We start from the raw sequence: 22,087 nt of genomic DNA, 5'->3' as shown, positions 1-22,087 counted from the left end.
AATTCTATAGGATTTCACAAATGTTCAGTGTTACACATTGTTTTGCATATTGAAAACCATGAATTGCCGCCAGGCAAGGCAAACCCCATGAAAACCCCAAATTATTCTTCTGTATCAACCAAGCCCAGATTCTGAGATGTRTATAAAGGAGAGACGCTCAGGGCTGTCAGAGCAGAGGGGCCCCTGTTTGAGTTGCATGCTCTGCTCTCTTCCAGCAGTCTGATTTTCCTGATTCTCTCCTCCTCCAGCCATACCAGCATGAGCCAGCAACTGTCAGCTGGAAGGTGTCTTCATGGACAGAAGTACTTCTCATCATCTTCTGCTGTGAGTGGCTTGAGCTGCTGCAGAAGCAGCGTTTTCCCCTCAGCTGCACCATTTGAGAGAGGATATGAAGTCTGGAGCTACAGCAGCCGAAGCATCCAAAATGCAGATGGCCATAAACAGATTTCCTCTGGCTATGGAGGACGGGGATGCAGGGATGTCCACTTCAACAAGGAAAGTGGGAGTCACGGGAGGATGGTAGGTCTCTGCGGTAGGAGCTGCAAAAGCGAAGGTCTTTGCAGAGTGCAYGTCAGTGAGAACCTCCTGCAGCCTCTTTGTGTGAAGATTGACCCTGAAATCCAGCACACTCAAATGCAGGAAAGAGAACAGCTGAAGAGCCTCAGTAACCGRTTTGCCTGTTTCATTGACAAGGTGAGATCTGAGAGGAGACTCGAAGAAATAATCAGGTTTAAGTRTGAAGGAAACTCTCCTTTTGGGCTGAGGTCTTCGATTCCTATCCTTCTGTCATCAGTTTACATGAGACTTCATGCATGGCTTCAGTATCATGAGCTCCTGTGAACTCTGCCAGTGCAGGCCTAGCTGATAAGGTTGTTTAATCTGGTTATTTTTGTGCTTAGATAAGCTACATCTGTATTTTTTTTTAATATTGTGAGGGAGCTGTTCCCCCAAGGTTTTCTACTATGCTTCTGCGTTGTTGCACTCACTCCACACAGCYAGGCCTTTTAAAGTTGCATAGTCTTCTATTGACAAATGGTGATTTCCACTGTCTGAGCATCCAGCTGCAATGCAAACGTATTTAAAAAGTTCACTATCTCTGTAGCTGCTGCGAAGGCTGTGCTGCCTAAGGCTGCCCTGGGGAACAGGAAAGCAGCAGGCCTTGTTTGCTTTAGGATGCCTGGATTATGAGGATCACAGTACCTCCCTTTTGTCCCTGTCCCCTTCATAATGAGCCCCTAGAGCACTGACTTAGGAGAGAAGATGCCTAATTCCTTCCCATTCATCTAGTCCTCATATGATGCACCTAAGAACGTGTCTGAAGAGTGTGGCTTTGCTTTCTAATTGCAGGTACAGCACCTGGAGCAACGGAACAGGGAGCTGGTCAGTAAATGGGACCTCCTCCTAAAGCAGGTCATACCATCTCRGAAGAACCTCAAGCATGTCCTTGACAGCTTCATTTGCAGCCTGAAAAGGCAGCTGGACTCACTGCTGCATGAGAGGGGGCAGATGGAGCCTGAGCAGAACAAAATGGAGAAGCTTGTTGAAGAGTTTAAATGCAAGTAAGTGAGCAGAAACTATTGAGAGGGAGGTGAGCTCAGGCAGCCTTTCTAACTGAACTTTTTTTTTTGGTCTTGATAGCCTTCTCTCCATCAAAAAGCTACATTCCAAGAGCACCATGACCCCTAAAACCCAAACAGATAAGGCCTCCAGCCACAGAATGACCTAGCAACCCGTCTCTTTTCTTCTCTGACAGATACGAGCAGGAAGTGACCAGACACACAGCTGCGAAGAATGAGTTCATGCTGCTGAAGAAGGTAAGKAATATGGATGAATGGAGGGGTTGGATTTAGAGATGCAAGGAGTTCCTCTCATCTGTCCCTTCCCTGATAAGAATCAGGTCTAGAGAATATTAAAAGTTATTACACAAATAAGTATTCAGAAAAAAATGTATCATGGAGAATTACCAGAGAGTATCAAGCCTCTGCCATTTAGCACAGAAATTATATTCAATTCTAAAATGATGGCTCATTATTACTAACAGTCAAATCATGGTATTTTTAAGCAATAGGCAAGCAGCATTGTATATACTTTTGGGACCCCTCAACTGCTGCTGTCCAGGGGATATCTGACCTTCCAGATCATATTTTCTAAACAAAACATCTTACTCRAAAAACATAGTGAAAATGCCTTAGGTCTCTGTATAGCCATTATTTTAACTTCTAAAGGTCTGAGAACTCTTTTAGGATATGGACTGTGTCTATCTGACCAAGGCAGAGCTGGAAGCAAAACTAGAAACCCTAAAGCAGGAGACAGAGTTCCTGAAGTGTGTGTCTGCTCAGGTATGAATACTCCTACCTTGTTCTTACTTGGCAGTTGTCATTCTCACTAGCCATTCCTTGTCTATATTGATTTATGCCTGATGAAACCAATCCGTTAGTCTCTCTCTTGGAGGCAATGGGGCTCAMGCTACAAGTCTAGTCACTGCTCATGAGCTGTGGCTTCCACTAGGGTGTGAGATGAGAAATCGAGGGAGGGAAGACTACTGACAGCTTCCTGACACTTCACATGGCTTCTAGGAAATTGCTGAGCTGGACAGACGTCTCTGTGACACTTCCGTCATTGTGAAAACGGACAACAGTCGAGGCCTGGCTATGGAGGGCATCCTCAAGGGTGTTGACTGCTGGTATAAGGACATAGCTCAGAAAAGCAAGGCAAAGTTGGATGCACTGTACAGAATTAAGGTAAGCTCTAGCACCCAGTGACCTGCCATAATTCTGTTACYGTCAGAAATAGTAGCACAAAGACAGTGGAACTTTTTCTTATTATATCATGACCATGTAACTTACGGACCTAATTTTCCATTCTGCTAAGTTAACTTCGGAGTAGTATGGAGTCTCCAGGTCAGGACAATATTCCTCACACATATACAGTGCAGTAGGACAGGATTCAGTCATGCTGGGAACAGCAGGGTCATTCAATTCACCTTGAGAAGAGAAGCAAGGCTCCTGTGTTACGTGTATGACCAGCATGAACTGCCAGCTCTCTCCTTTCTTACTCTCAGTATCAAGAGCTTGAGGAGGCAAAGGGGAGAAGTTACAACRAACTGAAGTCCCACCAGCAAGAGAYTGAAGAGATGCGTTTTGTGATCCAGAGATGGCAGCATGACCTTGAAAATATGAAGAAGCAGGTATGATGGGCCATGTTTACTCACCGGATATCCTGGAAATGAGATTCCAAGTCATGTTTTCTAGATTTCTCAGGCAGTCCTTTCGTCCTTAATGTAGATCACTGCCTCAGACTGCTTCYACTGCTCTAGCTAAGATCTTAACAGTGCTGAGCAAGGAAGGAGGATTATATGATGGACTATTTTCTGCTGGATCATTTTGGTTATTGCAAAGAACTAACTGCACTAAATTACCTCACTGGATTAGCTGCAGCAACTCAGACAATTGCTCCAGCAAAAAYTCTAGCAGGAGACAATGCTTCTTACATAGACTCAAAGCATCCAATAAGTAAGGTAGAGTTATGACTCATCAGTAATTCAGCACCCGTAGTAAGTGGTRTAATTTTCAGTCCATCTGATTCATTATGTATTTTATAACAGGAAATAATGGAAAACTTTATTAGTTCCAATTAGAACAAAATATTGGTATCCTTAAACAAGTTTAGAATAGTCTCATGGTACAGAGATGCACAGAGYCTTCCCATAGTATTTGAGAAGTGATGTTTGATTTTAGAGACATTTGACTTTCCTAAAAATGACATCARTACTTCCAAATTTGCCATTCTTAAAAGGAGAGAGAATTAGCCTTTTAACGGTGAATATTAAAAGCGAGAGGACAGAGAATATAAGGACTTTTATCTCTCCCCGGACAGGTATTCTCTCTGCAAACATCAATTTGTGATACAGAGCAACGTGGGGACTGTGCCCTGAAAGATGCCCGGGAGAAACATATTGAGCTGCAGAACGCCCTCCAGAAGGCCAAGGATGAGCTGGCTTGCATGCTGCGGGATTACCAGGAGCTGCTGAATGTCAGGCTGGCCCTGGACATTGAGATYGCAACATATAAGACTTTACTGGAGGGCGAAGAGAGCAGGTGGGCACRATTACAACCGTGTGTGGGCAATGTGCAGTTTTTGGGACTCTCCAGCAGAGACAAGAATGATAGAAAATGCTAGAAATGCTAGTTACGTGATGGATAACCATATGACTTTCTCCTCCTTYAGGATATGCATTGGGAAACCTGTGAGCATGTGTAAGTAATTCCAAGTTTTACTTCATTTTCTTACAACATTAAAAAAGTGAATTCTGTTTATTCAAGGGGAGCAGGAAGGCCATRTTCTCCCCACAAGATTTGTTCCCTGAATGATTCAGTTTATGTTTTCCCAYGACAGTGGTCACCACCCCTTGCAATATCATCCCTGGCCTGGGATGTGGACCTGGCCCTGCTGGTAGACAGTCCAGAAGACRCTGGTCTTTCTGTGGTGTTGGTAGAGCATCGCTTCCTGCAGATGTCAATGCCTGCCACAGAGGATTCACCTCCAGAGGCATAACCAGATCTGTAGGCAGGTGGTGTACTTCTGGAGCTCCCAGCTGCAGCTCTATCTCCAGGAGTGGGGAGTTTAGCTCCAGAAGTGGAGGCCATTTGTGCCAGAGCTCAGCCCTGCAGGTTAGTGGTAAACACTGTGGCAGGACCAAAGAGATGTGTGGAGAGAGCTGCAGAGCTGTGAAGAGCTCGGGAAACTCAGCTCACCCGCAAGGGGTGTGTAGACCAGGGGTGAGGATTTCAACAGGGCCTTTGTGCCCCAGGAACAGCCGGATCTGAAGCCTGAAGTTCAGGACTAAGAGTTGAAAGAGCTAGAATGTAAGAACYAGAATACTGTTATAAAAATGAAAGCCCTGATCCACTTTCAATGGTAAAAATGTCCTCAGCACTACTCTCCACTAGAGGAAGAGGTATACTAAGAAGAACACTGTAGCATCATGAAACCACATCAGAGAAATGCCACCAGGATCACATCAAAAAAAGGATACTTGAAACATATTCCTCTGGATTTATGCTATTCCTTTAAAGGTTGTGGTTGTCTCAGGACACCTATSATATTATCAGTCAGTTCCTGCTTCCCACTAGCTTTATCTTCTTACTTTTTCTGATGAAACCTTTGCTAGCTGCAAAACAAACATTTAGTTCAAAATCCTTTCCCTAGAGTGCTCCAGGAAGTGTTTCTGGAAATGAGCTCTTTAGRACTCTCCATTTCATGAAAGTCAACCTGAAGTAATTCTGGCAAGTCAGGAGAGGTGTTCTGGTGAGACAGTGGGGTCATGGAAAGCAAGGGCAGGGCTCTAGTGATGTTCTTTGTTAGCAGTCTCAGACCAGTTTGGTCATCCATATGTAGGCTGGCAAGCCATAAAGGAACCAAAAAAAAACCACATTTCACCTTCTGTAGTCAGCAATGAGTAATTAAGTTGCTTTTATTCCCATTAGCTTCCTTGCTTAGTGTCCTGACACAAAGTCTGTGCTTTGACATACGCATCAATTAGAGCTCCATTACTTGTATCTTGATGACTCAAAAGCTCTAAAACTTTTTTTGCTCTACTTCCAATAAAGTGCATGGAATATGAAAGTGTTGCTACTTGGTTTTTAATATTTCCCAAGAATACAGGAACGCCCTAGTGCTAAACTGGACAAGTGGGTTTTCTCTGCTGTGATCAGATATATGTGCTGATTAGAATTTTTAATGAATAATTAGGCAGAGGTGCCAGGGCTGCCCAGAGTGTGATGTAGATTCAGTCTTTAGTTTGTKTAAGTTACTGAAGTCTTTTAAAGTCAACTAATTTATGCTGATTTGCACCAAATTTGGCTCTTACTCAGTGCCATTCAATGGATGTTTTAAGATTCATAGAGAAGCTTTCTCAGTTTTTTGCAAGCATTTTTACAGCATGTCTACTACTGAGATACTATGATAAAACACATTTTACACCAGTTCAAAATCTACTGCAAATAGGGTCATTACAGGGAAAAGCTCAGGAATGTGCTTGGCTGCCCTTTTCCAGCATCATTTTGGAAAACTATGACTATTGGTTTAGAATTTCAAAATAGATCAAAGGGAGACATTTTATTGTATGTTTGAGTGGATGAAAAAAGAAACCTACGAGTTCGCAACATAAGTCAACAAAATGTTTTGTGATTAAACTCATGAAAAGCAACTTGCAGAGCAAAGAAATGAACCAGATAGAGGCCAGTCAGACTGATACAGATCTAACTGCGAGGGGAATCCAGAGGGAAGGTCTTTGCTGGCCAAAGCCAATGTCTTGATTCAGAATGGAAAAGCTTTCTCTCTCCCTCCAAATTCTCATGTCGTAAGAAGCCATTTCCCAAAGAAACGTGAGCAGCACAAAAGCAAACAGGTGCAAGCCTTAATGACGAAAACCACAAGAAAGATTTAAAAGCATGTAGAGAAGACCAGTTGGACAACCATAAATATTCATTGGGAGGGCTTTAAGTATGTCATGAAGCTTATGATGTTTCCATCAAAAATGGACATTCTTGTCCCTTTTTATGCAAGAGAAGACTAAGTTAATGTAATGACAGAAATTGCATTGCTTTCTCGCCTCCACCAGCCTACCCCATCACTTCAAGACCCTGATCTGATAAGTTATCTTAGCAGGGGTTTCCCTTTAAACCCATGACTAGCCTCTCTCAACATCATGCTTCATGAATCAGCCAGGCTTTTCATCAGAAATTCACAAGTATGTTGCAAATCAAATCAAACATGGCTTGGGCACTAGTGTTTTAACATAACAAAAGGAAGAGCATATCTCCTGCCAGTTGAATCTGACCCAACTTCCACGGGCAATTCCTTCCCTCTCTAGGGCTCAGGGAWTTTTTTCTGCCCAAGAATGCAACTCCAGCAAGAAGGGCTGAGAGCTAGTGTAGATTTATAGGGAAGCTGCCATAACCTAGTACCAACTGCAACATTTCAAGAGTACACTTTTTCCTATCTCTAAATTCTTTGCTTTAACAGATGGTGYGATGCTCTTCCATACAAGGCCCTGAATTCCCATATTCCCACGTTTATTTCCACTATGCAATTCTATGGGAGGAAGACACCACSATGAAAAAGATCAAAACAATCCTTTGTTTTGTTGCAAGCCTCAGATTTACAGGCACTAATCACTGCATGGAGATACGATATGCATACATCAGGAACTGAGGAAAGCATGTGATGTTTTTACGCACATATGTGAAGTCATTAAGACTTCAAAGTTGCTAAAGAAATTTGGTGCCCAAAGGGTGGGACTAATTTCACTTAACTTTTACCATCCAGAAGTTGGGCGCCTGGTCTAGTTGTCTAGTTGTCTAGACTGCCTCTGGTAGTCAATAARGAGAGAGGTAAGTACCTCCAGAGGCTGATTCCTCCCACCTGCCTTAGCTGCCTATTTTRGGATGTGATGAATCACTGTCTGGAGATGTCTATCTCTTTCCACTAGCCGCAGAGGCAGTCTCAAAGATGAAATTAGAATACATGGYTAGTTTGATGGCTGAAGTAGGAAAGGGAGGTGAATCCAGGCCCAGTGTTTGATGAATTTTATGAGGATTATCCTTTGAAAATCTCTGTCTCTGCTTCTAACGTATACAAGATATAGGCTAAAGAGAGAAAAAAGAATACCATATTGAACTGCCTTGGACCACCTTGGTTTAGAATACAAGGGGATGAGGATATGCTAATCGAATCAATTTTTTAACATTGCGTGAACAATACGGACAAGAGTCCATGTAGTTGATGAAATTATGTGTACAAAAATACATATYGTCATCCAGCATTGTATCTGCTAAATGCTGTTCGCAGAGATAGGTCATTGCTATTGTCCTGTCTGAATGGAATGAATTTTCTATGTCTATGTCTAATTACAGAGATAGAGCATGGCTCTTTGAGAATATCACATAAAAAATATTTTAAAACCTAGTTCAGATTCATCTCCAGAGGCAACAAACAGATTAGCGAACTTCACATGTTCTCATACAAATTCCRTTTTCAGCAACACATTCAAGGAGAAGAATGCTGACAAAGGGAGAGATTGCAAGTGGACAGAAATGATTCACTCATCACCCATCAAAATATTTTCTTTCATTTCTGCCTCAGTTTTTCTCCTCCAAAAGATGAAAGATACTGAATCCCCCCCTTTTTTGAGTGAAAAAGATGTAATTTTTGTTTCAAAGTACTCTCTCATTTTCCCTGTCCTCTCTCAAAATACACAGACTATTAATTGTTGTCTATGATATGTTCCAAGAATCTCCCACACAGCCTACACGTATAATGGGGTGCAGACAGGGAGCAATGGCTCACTACCTTACAGTCTGACTTTCGATTCAGGACACAGTCTTCCTGTGCAAAACATATATTACTTCTTGCTGAGTGAAAGGGCTTAAACAATTGCCTTTTGTACTGTTTCTTTGGAGCCAGACATGAATTTCACTTTTGGTAATCTTTATGCAGAACTTAAAGGCTCTGGGAACTTACGATCATACAAGCTTTAGCTTGAACTCGCTAGTATTTGCCAAAGGTATGTATTAATTGATACTGGCAGTTGTACTGGCAATCCAGTATGAACTGTGAACCTAAAATATTACAAACAAAGATGCAAGCTGAAACTCATGCTAGAAATACGTTGAATTATCCTGCTTGTACAGGGCAAGAGCATCTGTTAACACAACTCATTTGTACCAACAACCTGTCAAAATCACATATGTTGCAATCATATATTCAATTAATAGCTGGTGCATCTCAGTGTGGCAGTCATGTCCTATGGCCTGCTAAGTTTAGCATTATTTTTGTGATTTGCACTGCTTGATCCTCAATCTTGGAAAATGCTTTCAGAAGAGGTTAACAAGGATGAGTGAACATAGTTGTCAGTTGTCTCCAGATACGGTCACGTAAGATGTATGGTMTGCAGACTTCTTTGTGTACAGTTCCCCTCAAGTCAGGAAGGGCTGAGGGCATTTGTTTGAGTGTGTCTTTTTCTCTCATGACCATTTTGCTCTCCAAGAGCTGAAAGGGTCTTATTGTTTGGAATCTCCAATTTTCAGTTTGGAAAAGGTCTCAAGAAAGATTCGAGACAATTGGCAGACAGGCTCAGTGTCTCAACTCCTTGGTCTGGTGACTAGGAGAGAGCTTTGTCTTACCGGTGTGAATCACCACTTCAGTTGCCCAGTCTAATCTACTCATTGAGATGTCCTCTGTTGATGGAGAAAGATCACTACCTATGGAGAATGAATCATCCCAATTCCCCTAGCCTCAGACCCAAAGGTGGTTTTCTCTCCCTTGAAGGTGCTTCTCCATTGACTGCCATGAATGTGTTTGGAAAAGCTACCAACATTTAACTGTTGCTCATTGAATGAGATGAATTTCACTAGCCTGAAATGTACTACTACTCCATTTTGATTACCTGTAGAGATTACCTTCAGTTACATTTCTGCACCCAATGTGAGTCTGGTGAGAGAAAAAAGGAGAGATTGTGAAATTACCCCCACAAAGTGCAAGTCTGCAAAATGTGCCATCATACACAAAAACCCATGAGACACAAAACCCCAAACGACACACTGCAAACAAATCACAAAGAGTTTCTTCAAAAAAGTTTGCTAAACTATAATTAGTGTAAGTTAGGGGAGCACTTCAAACTGTAATATATTCTAAGCCAACTTGCAAACAGAGCACTTTTAGATTCCTTTTTATTTCCTCAGTAGTTAGTATTTGCTGGGTTGTTTTGCATTTTGAGGAGCATGTATTGCTGCCGGGCAAACCAAACCCTTAAGCACTTTAAATTAATGTCCTGATCCTATCAAGGACAGCTTCCTAAATATATATAAGGGATAGCATCAACTGTGTCACTTCAGCGGGATCGCTGCTCCTCTCCTGCAGAAGAACTTTCCCTAAACTTTCATATTTCGCCTTCAAGCAAGCCACAATGAGCAGACAGGCACCTACAGTGAGATCTGTCCCCGGACGAAGAGGCTTCAGTTCATCTTCTGAGATTTGTGGTCGAAGCTATGCAGCCTCTGCCTACCAACCTGTCCGATGTGGGGCTGGTGCCTATAGTAGCAGGAGTGTCTGTAACCTAGGTGGAAACAGAAGAATTTCCTACGTGAATGGGGTCTGTGGTACTGGATGTTATGGGGAGTTTGGCTATGGAGGTGTAGGCTATGATAGTGTTGGAGGAAGGGTTGGCCTTTGTGGTCCTAGGGGATATAGTATCGTGCGAGGTTACCCAGATCACAAGGCTGTTGGTATCCAAGGTATCTGCATTGATGAAAGGCTCCTAAAGCCCCTCTGTGTTGGGGTCGACCCGCTGGAACATGAAATACGCTGTCAGGAGAAGGAACAGATAAAGACCCTCAACACCCAGTTTGCTTGCTTCATTGACAAGGTGAGTGCAATCTGATCCCTACTTATGTTTCTTTGAGAAAAAAAAAAGTAGTTCAGCTGACGCCATGCATCACTGAGCTACGTCTGTGCAAGGATCTGGATTCCCACAGAGCTATGTTTTTTCAGGCTGTAATTTTCAATATTGGAGAAACTCTGTTAGTACTTGCTGGTATCTGTATTCTGGCCATACCAGTATTGAACTTTTTTGTAGTTACCTTTCTCTGGACAGCCTTAATTCAAGGTTGGATTTCTCTTTGCAACTTTGTTCTAGCTCAGCTATAAGTTATGATTTTGTCAAGCTCATTTTTCTGTCCTGTATTGATTTGGTTTACCCATCTTTAAATATAGCAACTGTTCCAGAAACTTTTCTAAAGATGGAGGAGATTAATTGTAATTCAGATACCTAAACTTTAGAAGTCTGAGCCATCACCTTTGCAGAGAGAAGAGATAAATAGCTCCCTTCAGCTAGGGACTTTTAATCTCATCCTGGAATAAATCATAGACACCTTCTCAAGGAGTTTTATTTCCTTTCATTGATGAGAAAGGGATTTAGCTCAGACTTAGACATCTAACTTTTAGATTTTAAATAAGGGCAGATAATTTGTGATCATTATGGCCTATCACTTCTCATTTTCCAAAAAAATCCTATTTTTACACTTGCAGAAAGATGCACTTTATCTGGATCCAAAGTGAGAGCAAACAGTTAAATCAGATGCTGAGTTATTGCTTTTCTTTCTTTATTTGAAGAACTGCTACATTTTGGTCTGCAGGTCCGATTCCTGGAGCAGGAGAACAAAGTGCTGGAGACCAAATGGGGCCTCTTGCAGCAATATGTTCTACCAAAGAAAGGGAAAAACCTTGAACTTTACTTTGAGAATTACATCTGCGACCTACGGAAGCACCTGGACCGCTTGTTATGCGAAAAGCAAAAACTGGAAAGTGAAGAGTGTGACACAAGCCAGTTGGTGGAGGAGTTCAAGTGCAAGTAAGGGCCTTATGGTTTCCTATGGCTGTTGTCATTTCACGTCTATATTTTGTCTCAAGGAACTTCTAGACATGTGGCAAAGCCCTTTTGGGGATGTCAGATTCTTCTGTCTCACTTGCGATCTCTTTGCATTGTTAATGCTGTTGTTCATAAACAAGCTTCTGATCTTTGGATGGTCTGACGTTTGGTCTCCAGATGCTAGTCTTACAGTGCCTGATGGCAATCTCAGAGCAAGCAATGATTGCTGTTTTTCCAGATGAGCAGAGTTTGTGTGTTTGATGGTAATGCTTGCTTCAGCCCTTTCCTGCTCTTTTTCCAACAGATATGAAGAGGAAATCAACAGGCGCACAACTGTAGAGAATGAGTTTGTGGCACTCAAAAAGGTGAGAAGCTCAAAATAGATTGATGATTACACCTATCATGAGTTTACCTGGCATCAGGCCTGGCTGAAAATACACATTATTGGAAGATGCCTGGGAAAATGTGTTATAGTGGGTGTAAAGCGGGAGGCCTGTAAAGAAACGAAGGTCAGAAAAAGAGGGAGATGGGAATGGAAATTAAAAATAAGCATCCTCCAGGSTAACAGCATTAGCATTGCAGTAGTAGTTTTGTTTCCCCAAATACATTCTTGAATCTTCATGCAAGGGTCCATTTGGAATGGACACAGCAGGAGAGGTTACACTGAAATGCTTGGTGTCTGARCTACTGGTTATCTCCTGACAGCCTCTTCAGATCCTTTATACTGGGACATCAGAAAGTGAGAAACCAATTGAACAGTACTTAACAATTATATTTAAATACTCATTCGTCACTGCTGAGTTTGTAGTTAAATCCTAAGTAATAAATAAGCTAATTCCTTTAAGTCACGTTGGAATGGTTTTGTTTTCCTTTAGAAGACACCAGGGCATCTTGACTCAGCCTCTCACACCTTTCTGCTCCTGAATCTTGTTGAAACAGGTTCCTTTTTTATTGGCACCGCATCTGTCCTCTGTGTGTTTCTCCAGTGTTTTTAGTGAGATTGGTCTGGAATGTGCCTCATCTCTCTTTCAGGATGCAGACTGTATCTTTTTGAACAAGGAAGAGCTGGAGGTGAAGGTGGATCTGTTAAGAAGGCAGTTGGGGYTGTTGAAATGTGTATTTGAGGAGGTGAGTTCCTCTGGTCCATCCCCTGAGTCTAGTGCTGTCTCATCTTTCAGGTAGTCCAAATTTCTGCAGATTGAAATTCCTGTTGGACAGAGCCCTGAATACTTGAAAACATGAAACTACAAGATTGATGTAAAACTAACATGAGTATGTTGGATAGGCAGAGAAATCCCTCTTTCTTAACGCAGCTCCAGATAGAAACTGGCTGTGTTCTAACTCTACCTCTGGAGGACGAGATGAGTCTGTATAGTTACTCTGGACTGCAGTTGTCTGATTAGAGCTAAAGGAACTCCCAACTTAATTCTACCATTAACATCAATCAAACAGCTGAAGATGACAGGATGCTAAAGGTTAAGTCACTCAAATTCCTTGCCCTTGATGTGGACACAATTGCTGCAGGTCAGCACGTAGGTCAGCAGCTGACATGTGGTAACTCATCCAGCAGGGAGGATTTTCTGCTGAGCCAACCTGAGGGGCATTTCTTGACTTGCTCTATCCGTCAGCTGAGCAGCGTGGCTCTTTGTTCCAGCCCTTCCTTCACTACAAAGTCTGAGAATTGCTAACAGTTGACTAAGCTATTCCTCGACATGTAGGAACGAGCTCAGGTGGATTGCCAGCTATGTGACACTTCGGTCATCGTGAAGATGGACAACAACCGAGACCTGGATGTAGAAAGCATCATTAAGAATGTTGAATGCTGGTACCAAGAAATAGCTCAGAAGAGTAAAGAAGAAGTTGATGCTTTCTACCAAACCAGGGTGAGTATGTAATGACCTGGGTCTTAGCAAGACTACTTAATGGGCTGCAGGGTTGWACTGATGATTGTTATGTTTCTCTACTCCAGTTTCAAGAGCTTCAGGATAAAAGGGGCAAGTATTGCGATGATCTACAAAGCAACAAGAGTGAGATTTCAGAACTTACCCGGATGATACAGAAGTTGCAGTGTGAGCTTGAGAATGTGAAGAAGCAGGTAGGTGAGACCCAGCGGTGCCGCTTGCAGAAGAGGCTGCATCTTACAGGATGGCTGAAATACGGGCGAGGATAACTCATCAGCMCTTAGTAGACTAAAGATCTACTCTAGACTAAGTTCCAAATCCAGAAACTGCTCCAGAAAAGTTAATGCTTTTTCTCAGTTTATACATGAAAGAGCTGATTAATCCAAGAGCAGAATGCCCATGAGTTAGGRAATAAGGCACTGAAGACACCCACACTGTTATATTCTCCTCTGACAGGTCACCTGCCTGCAAACCTCAATTTGTGATGTTGAGCAGCGCAGAGACTGTGCCCTGAAAGATGCCCGGGAGAAACATATTGAGCTGCAGAACGCCCTCCAGAAGGCCAAGGATGAGCTGGCTTGCATGCTGCGGGATTACCAGGAGCTGCTGAATGTCAAACTGGCCCTGGATATCGAGATTGCAACGTATAAGACTTTACTGGAGGGCGAAGAGAACAGGTGGGTGACAGAGCTTGTTCCTTTTCCCCTGGATGTCAGAGCTACAGGCCCAAATGATTCCAGTGCCTAAGTGAATTTACCAGCTCCAGGATACTCTCAGACTCATAAAAACTGGGCCTGGAGAGAGGACCAGAGGCTATATAGTCCACCCCCTGTGCCAGCAAAAGCAGTTCCTGTCCTAAGGATAGTGAGACATGTTGCAACAAGGGATTAAGAGCCAAGAGGGTTGGATATGTGGYTGCCAGTTATGAGTAATTTCAAGTTTCTAGATGTGCAACCAGTTAATAGGATAACATGTCTTTCTCTTCTGTCTTCTAACAGGATATGTGTGGGGAACCCAGTGAGCGTGTGTAAGTAATCTGAAGATTTACAATCACTCCAGGTATCAGTGTTTTTAGGTTCATTTCAGGAAAGGCAGTTTAAAAAACAGCACTATCTGTCTGTCCTGGCTCCCTCTGCCATGGATCCCCTTTTCCATTTCAACCCAATTTGACAGTGAAGTTTTTTCCTCCAAAATCTCAAGTACCTCTACATTTCAAGAAAATTGACATTAGAGTGGAGTGGGAAAGTTTAAATTCATCTTCTTTTCTGCTTTTAGAGACAACAGCGAGCTCATCAGGCAATGCACACATGTGCATTGGATCAGAGAGAGAAAATGTTGCCAGACAGATGAGCAATGTGGGAACTGGGAGGTTCTTTGGGCGATGTGTTGGGACATGGGGGAGGATGTGGAGGGCTCAGGGGCTCAGGTATGTTGGACAAACCTAGAGGAAATCAGGTTTGGTTGGTTCTGCCATTCATGAAWCAACTTGCCTATGAGAATGTTACAGCTTTTTTCTCCAAATAACTGATCCTGTGGGCTGTCTTGCAGCTGTGGTCAGCAGYRGCTACAATATCCCCGAAGACTGTGGGATGCTGCCTGGAAGTGGGGCTGCATGTGGCTACGGCTCCCTGGGGAGACGGTCTGGACGACAAAGCTCCCAGAATGGAGGGTTCAGCTCCCGGAGCGCCGGGATTCACCCAAGAAGAGTCATTAGCTCTGTGGCCAAGCAGTGTGTCCCAGATGTCTTTTGCCAAGCTGGAGGGGTCAACTGCAGAAGTGGAGGGTTTAGTTCCCRAAGTGGGGGCTACCCAGCTCGTACTGTCATCAGCACAGGAAGTGGGGGCTTGAATGCTAGAATTGGAGCTTGYCAAGCTGGTGATGTGGTCAGCTTTGGAAATCAAGGCTGTGTCATTAGGCAGTTGAGTGGCCCTCCGGTCGTTGTGGCTAACAGCCCTGAAGCTGCAGGGTGCAATAATGGAGTGGTGGGGAATTTTGGGGTCGTCAGAGACCCTTGTGTTGTTCCATAGGCCAACAGCCATGGAGTTGGCACAACCAGGAACATCAGAGTGCAACGCTTAGACACATGATTCCTGCACCTGAAAGGCTGCAGAATAAATTCTCTGCCCACTAAGAGTAACATCAATGAAGAGTCCATTCSCACGTGGAAGCCGTCATTAGCATCACACATATACCCCACCAAGTTAGGTTTTCAGAATCCCCAAACCTAAAGACCCATTTCTAGCAAGCTTCTCCAACAGGTGCTCAACATAGTATTATTCTTCGAGTTTATACTGTCTAGCTTATCACAGCTTTAAGGATTTGCTTGTTGCACTGCCTCCTCTCTCTGGCTTTTCCCCAAACAAGCAGGTTCATTAAWGGTACTCTCTCTCACAAGACACCTCTTTTTCTTGCAGCACCTCCCAAAGCATTTCAGAAAAGAGAATGATGATTTACCTTCTCCAGAAGGCATTGCAAAGAGCATGCTTTGCTTCTTGTCAAAGAAACCCCAAGCTGCAAATCTGAGCTCCAATTTTAAGCAAGGCAATTTCAATTTTCAAAGCACCTGTATTTACGCAGCAGCCATAGGGTTTTGTGGAATTTGCTTACAGATGAATACATAGTGCTTTTATTCGCTTCTGCGTGTCAGGGGTGGCTAGTTCAAAGCATGCTGATTTTTAGAAGAGCTCACTCCCATCCCAGAATAACCAAGGGAAGTTTCTTGAAGTTATTTGTGCATAACAGTTCTGGGTTTGACATCTCGTGTTCAGATAACCAGAGTTTCTTTCATTGACYTCTCAAACTTCCAGCTTTTCGCTATGCCTTCAATAAACTGCACTGAATGTAAATATTTTGTCCCTGAATTTTTTCAGCTACAGTATTTAATGAAATAAATTACAAAATGATTGAAGTGCTTTCTCACAGACTAAATGTCCATGAAGRGAGGAAGGAGTAACCAGACCTTTTGATTCTCTTTAGAAAATTTGAAGCATGGTGGGACTCAGATTCCAGGAAAATCCAGAGGTGTTTATTCTGTTTTATTTATGTCCTATAAATTACCTATATGGTATTTTAGAGCTCAACAAGCTCTTTACATAAGCAACAGTTGTTATCAAAATTTGCAAGAAACCTCTTTGTCAGTTATTCTCATTCTGAACATTGGCTTCTTCTCTGGYGAATTTACCATTTCATAGCTTTACTTACCACTGTGACCTCCGAACAACATATTTGTTTGATCCTTCTGTGTCACAGTAACCAAATGAAGATAGACTGCCAACGCTGACCTTGTCCTCCCTATATGGGCTCAACAGCCTTGTGRTTGGGGCTGTTGTTCACCAGATTCATGTGTTCTAGACACAGAAACCTTTGCTTAAATGCCACTACTAGGGCAAACAAAAATTGACATTCCCCAAATGACTTGAAGGGTAAAGGATGAATTATAAGATCTGTTAGCCATAATGAGGTGAGATTGACTTTGCCTCGGCTTGGAAGTTTCCTGTGTAAAGCTCAGCACCCAAGCTAGTCACTGAAGGCCTGTTTCATTGAAAGAAACCAACATTGCCATGGTCAGATTAGTTCTGACTAAACATAGACACCTAATTTAGCATGAGATGCATTAAGCTCTCTACTACTCTACTACTGCTCTTGGCTGCACCAATTAGATTTCTCCTGGCTCTACAGGGAGCCCCGGGCAGGAGCAAATAGACATCACCATACTAGATGTCAGCATGTACTCAGGCAAATACACCCTGCCTGTCACCCAGAGGATTCACAGACAYTATTATCACAGCAAATTTCTTCCTGTCTCCAGCACATGAAGAATTACAGGTCACACGGCACCATTAATCTCCCCACTCTCACAGGGCAAAACTCTAATTGCAACCTAAAACCCTGTGAATATTAAAGACTAACACAGGGAGGAAGATAAGCATCTTTGAGAAGGGGATTAAGGTGTCATTTCTATGTTAAGAGTAGAAACCCTCTCATCCAGCTTTGACCATCTGAATGTGAAAAGGGCGGTCCACCACATGAGCACCTCTCCTCTCATTGTCGAAYGGAGAAAGCCTCATTCAACAGTTTACCTAACTTGAAAGTGGCTAAAATTAGATGAGCTGGAGCCCAACTGAGTGGCGAATCTTCGATCCGAACTGAAAGCATTCACTACTGTGTATTTGCAAATGCAACTTGAGAAGRAGGATAGTCCAACACCTAGAGTCCCAGCTGAGAAATTAGGGAGCTCCAGTTAATTACCTAAATGTCACAGATTTCCAGTGCAACCTCAAACAAGTCACTTTGGGCCACAGCCAAGCAGCRTGTGTGGTACAGCTGTCTAGGAACCAATGCGGCTCAAAGCTTTATTCTTCCCTGGGGCTACGAGGAGATGCAGTGGGGCTATGAGGAGACGTGGCCACCTCATCACTAACCACAGCCAGAGGTACTAGGCTTGGTTTTCTTTCAGAGGCTGAGCAGAGGCCACCTTTCGTCAGGTTTTGTTGTTGCTAAAGAAGATAGTTGCTTGGGAAAGAGAAGGTGGAGAAACCCACAGCTTTGGGACCCGGGGTCAGTTCTCATCAGCTGCTGTTGATCGACTTGACTAGTGAGTTTTGTCCTCGCTTGCACTCCCTCTGCGGCCTGGCAAAACAGGAATTTGCTTTGCATGATGTTCCCAGCCCAAGGAAATGCAGCATAAGTTTTCCTGGAAACACCACCTTCTCCAATACAATTGAAGTCCCACAGATATTCTTCAGGATTCAGGTAGGTCTGTGTGCTACCCGCATGCTGCACTGGGGATCCTCCATCTACACCCAACGTTAGTTGCATACGGTCAAGTTCTGTAGGTGGATTTATCTTTTTCCTAGATTAAACCAAGGTTGGTATATTCCTCACTGATGAATCACTGCAGGTTGGACTTTAGCTGCAGGATTAGGGCTCACATTATACAATTAGTACTACATTTCCCCAGTAATGATGCAAATAAGGGGGAATCGCTCCTGACTAACGTTTTTTTCAATCTTTAGGTATAAGYCTTGCAACACCTCCATTACTGTGAAAGCGGACAAGAGACGAAAGACAGGCACAGACGGTTCAGAAACCCCAGCACTGGTTTCAGYGCAAAGGTCAAAAGAGCAGAGCAGAAATCAAGGTTTTGGAAGGATAAARCCTAATAAACATTTTACATTTTAAGATGCTTTTAAGTTTGGGGGTCAAGGTAAGACCCCCAAGTGTAACTGAGAAAACAGGGCACTCATTATCCAAGACGTTGGCATTTGGAGATGCCTGGAGATGACTGGAGCTCCCTGCAATGCTCTTCTTGTGTCAGTGATCATGAGTTTGGGTGGGAAGAAAGTGATAAACCTATGCAGAGCAGCAGGCAATTATGCTAAATCCAGTAGCAGTCTCATGAGCAACTCGTTCTTTTTATCATGTACTCTTGGATTAACTTGAAAGTAGTCACACGAAAGGGGCATGACGCTTCAGGGGCACCACGCATCTGGTGTTTGTCAAGCCTTAATTGAGATGAGGACAGTGAAGCCGCAGTTGTCACACTCACTAATTAAAGGGAAAGTCAAGCCGCCCATCAATCCTTTGACAGATAGCTCATCTGCAGACAGGTATTTGTGAGGCTGAGCGTCCTGGTGGCTGTCTTTGCAAAAATGCCTAGGAGGGAAACAAAATGCGCTCTGCAGGAAGACAAGAATGAGCTGGAAGGACATGTCTCTTGAGCACCACGCTGGCTCTGGCCATTGAGATATCCACGTGCAAGCCATTTCTGCATGGAAAAGAGAGAGACAAGTTCTTAATGCTCCCTGGTATCATGCGCTGCACTCAGCAGGTGGATTACCCCCTAGGATAATCAATGAGAAAAAGTTTGCTTGGGACAGGGTGAGTGCAGATTTAGTTTAGCCATAAAATGAAATCCTGTAGTTTGTAGATCCCACTCTCTGCAGTTTCTTATGAAAGCAGTAGATTTGCCTAGTAATGAATTTCCTTTCATCCTCCAGCAGAGCATGGTCAGGGAGCCTGTCAGCACAGCTATGTAAAACATGCAGTTTGCAGCTGGAAGGCTTTCTCTTTTTCATTTTTCTGTGCCATTTCTAACTTTCAGTCCCTGTTACTGCATTTTCTTGCAGCGCTAGTTCCCTCGTCTGGGTCAGTGCAGTGGATAGTTRTCATACAACAGCTGGAATTCAAGCTCAGTGTGGACACATCTCTGGCCATGGAAGAAAACATTTTCTTGCAAAGAGAGATTAAGACCAAGAAGTTTAGAAACCCACCTGAGAAACACAGTCAAATCTAAGTGAGACTTCACATTTCYAGAGGCCCAGTGATCTCGCCCACTGGAAGGTAAAGCTGCAGAAGAGAGGTGCTTTGGGAGAAGGCATTAGGAGTCCAGAGGCATAATCATTACTGTTGGTTGCCCTTTTGTTCCTGGATGTGTGGTTTGCTAGCAATTCAGAGAGTTCACCTCTGGAAATGGAGGTTGCAACCATGTAGGCTTGCTCTGCTGGGGAAATAAGKGCTGCAGTGCCCAATGTTTCAGCTGGTTGCTCTCCAGAGGAGATGACATTGGGGTCTTACGTAACTTCAGAGCAGGTGATCCTGRGTATTACAACTGAGATAAACACAAGCTTGTTGCAGATTCCTCTAGGGCAAATATTGCATTATATCTTTAGCTAGCAAAGTGACAAGAACAGAGCTTATGCAGCAAGCCACCTCTTCTGGAATGACACATCGTGAGGTCTTTTTTGTATGCTGATGCCAAAATGAATCACAAAAGTGACTCTAACTATTCATTAAGATAATAGGTACATCCTCTRGAAGTTGTACCTTCTGTACTCTCCTTAATCTGAGTGTCCATCTGTGGAAAGCTTTATGAATAGCCAGGTGCTCACAAAACCAGCATTGTTATTCTGGTTCAGATTTGTCCTTTCATTGTACTGAGTTTGGTTGCCCTGTGTGGACACCACCTTTGCTCTCCAGCCATGGACCTGTGGCCCTGCGAACCATGACTCGTTGCCTCCAGCTGTTCTTACACTGGTGATTTTATAGCCAAATCTTTTGCTTGATGATACCAAGTTTTCCCATTACCGTTAATGAAGCCCATGCCTCTAGCTTGAACTTGGTGACTTGCTTCTAACTGAATTTGGTAAGAAAATCCCATGCTAGAAGTGCTGTTACTCTTTTATGTTATCTCAACTGCTAAATCATTTTCACAAGGCCAGAAATATGGTTTATTTCTACTGAACATCTCTCCCACTGTCCCACTTTTCAGAGTCACAAAATTTAGATCTATGCAGTACATTGCTGATAAAATCTCTGCATTTCTTGCTTTGCTGCCAATGAACTGCATGCAATATTTGCATGTTGCCTTTGTTTTTTTATTTTTTTAAGAGGCCTGTTTATAGGTTTGCAAAATAAATTCTATTACAGTAACTTCAYACACCAAAGAGTTGTGTTCTGTGATCATTATTATATATACTCGTGCTCACACATGGAGGCATGGATTTATAGACCTATTGATGGGAACTAGYTGAAATTCAGTGGCTGAATTTCCCTCCTCCCACACTCTCCCCATTCACTCAGCTGCTGGAGGGCATTTCCGGAGTCCCTGGCTGGCTCAGTGCATGAAGGAACATGCTCTCTGCTTTGAAAGTTTTTATTGTAGGAGAGAAGAGGGAGAGAGACAACCATCCCATAAAAGAATATAGCACTTCCAACCTCAAAATCCAACGTGATTCCCATGACTGTTTTACACCAGGAAAGCTCACTTTTTCCCCAGGAAGAACACTTTCGGTGCAAAACTCATACCCTTTACTTGGCAGGAGGTTAATCACCCTTTGCAGCGGCAGCTCCCAATTTTACTCCTGGCTGTTGTGCTTTCATCATGTCACTGCCATACAATTCCACCCCATTACTCAGAGCCCTAATAAACCATCAGGCACCACCACTGCTGTACCAATTCCACCCCATTACTCAGAGCCCTAATAAACACCATCAGACACCCAGTGTTAGCACGAAGCTGGGCCAGGTGACACAAAAGGTCTTGCAAATTCCTATGCAAAGGAGGAACTTTACAAAGGAAGAGGGCAAACACCCATGATGTTTAGTACGAAACCTATTTGCCTCTTGCAAAACTAAATGGTAAATAAGAACTGGGAAGGAGAGTTTCTCTGCTTAGTTCATTTGATACAAAATGGAGATTTTCAAAATCCAAATAGCCTGTTTTGTGTTGTAGCAGGCACTCCACTGACTGCAGTCAACATTTCCAGCAAAAGACGTGCAAGCTTTGCCCAAAAGGTATATGCAGMCCTATCCTACACCCATGTTTTCCATTGCACAAATGAAGAACTCTTTAGAATGTGACAAAGTTCCCCTGACTGAAACACCTGGAATTTTCAGGGCACCAAGATGGGCCGGTGCATCCCAGCGGACACAGGCTCTGTCTAGTAGGTAGCTTTCCATATCCCCTGGGTGAGACATTCCCTTTGGGAGCTATATTCTGGTCAGCTTTGCTTAACATCTCCAGCCTGCCACAACAGCCCATCAGTCACCTACAGTTTATTATTGCTCAGATTCTCTTTCCAGAAGAAAGAGTGCAGGGGGAGGGTAAAGGTCTTGGCAAGGTCTTATCTGGCAGATGCTATTGCAAGCACTGACTGTGTATTGGTGATGACCACAGATGCTCAAGGAAAAGCCAGGAAGGACYCCTCAGGAATTATCTTGTCCTTCTTTTTGCCCCAAAGCAGCATGAACACTATTT

The 22,087-nt window shown here is 43.2% G+C and overlaps 2 protein-coding genes across 2 annotated transcripts; both read left to right on the top strand.

Annotated features, from left to right (window-relative positions):
• Window positions 1-258: 258 nt before the first annotated feature.
• On the top strand, window positions 259-4,554 carry LOC146589772 (keratin, type II cytoskeletal 8-like). The gene is made up of 9 exons (XM_085315676.1): window positions 259-693; window positions 1,348-1,559; window positions 1,754-1,814; window positions 2,244-2,339; window positions 2,577-2,741; window positions 3,062-3,187; window positions 3,877-4,097; window positions 4,228-4,246; window positions 4,396-4,554. The coding sequence occupies exons 1-9, from the start codon at window positions 259-261 to the stop codon at window positions 4,552-4,554; spliced, it is 1,494 nt and encodes a 497-aa protein (XP_085171802.1).
• A 5,413-nt stretch (window positions 4,555-9,967) lies between these two features.
• On the top strand, window positions 9,968-15,356 carry LOC146589771 (keratin, type II cytoskeletal 73-like). The gene is made up of 9 exons (XM_085315680.1): window positions 9,968-10,426; window positions 11,196-11,410; window positions 11,733-11,793; window positions 12,461-12,556; window positions 13,147-13,311; window positions 13,398-13,523; window positions 13,786-14,006; window positions 14,328-14,356; window positions 14,878-15,356. Exons 1-9 carry the CDS (start codon window positions 9,968-9,970, stop codon window positions 15,354-15,356), a joined length of 1,851 nt encoding a protein of 616 aa, XP_085171806.1.
• Window positions 15,357-22,087: the final 6,731 nt, after the last annotated feature.

Source organism: Rhea americana, unplaced genomic scaffold, assembly GCF_003343005.1.
Source record: "Rhea americana isolate MKP2758 unplaced genomic scaffold, rheAme1 scaffold_435, whole genome shotgun sequence".
Taxonomy (NCBI): Eukaryota; Metazoa; Chordata; class Aves; order Rheiformes; family Rheidae; genus Rhea; species Rhea americana.
Note: the sequence above shows the minus strand (reverse complement) of the source record. Positions and strands in the feature narration are given on the sequence as shown.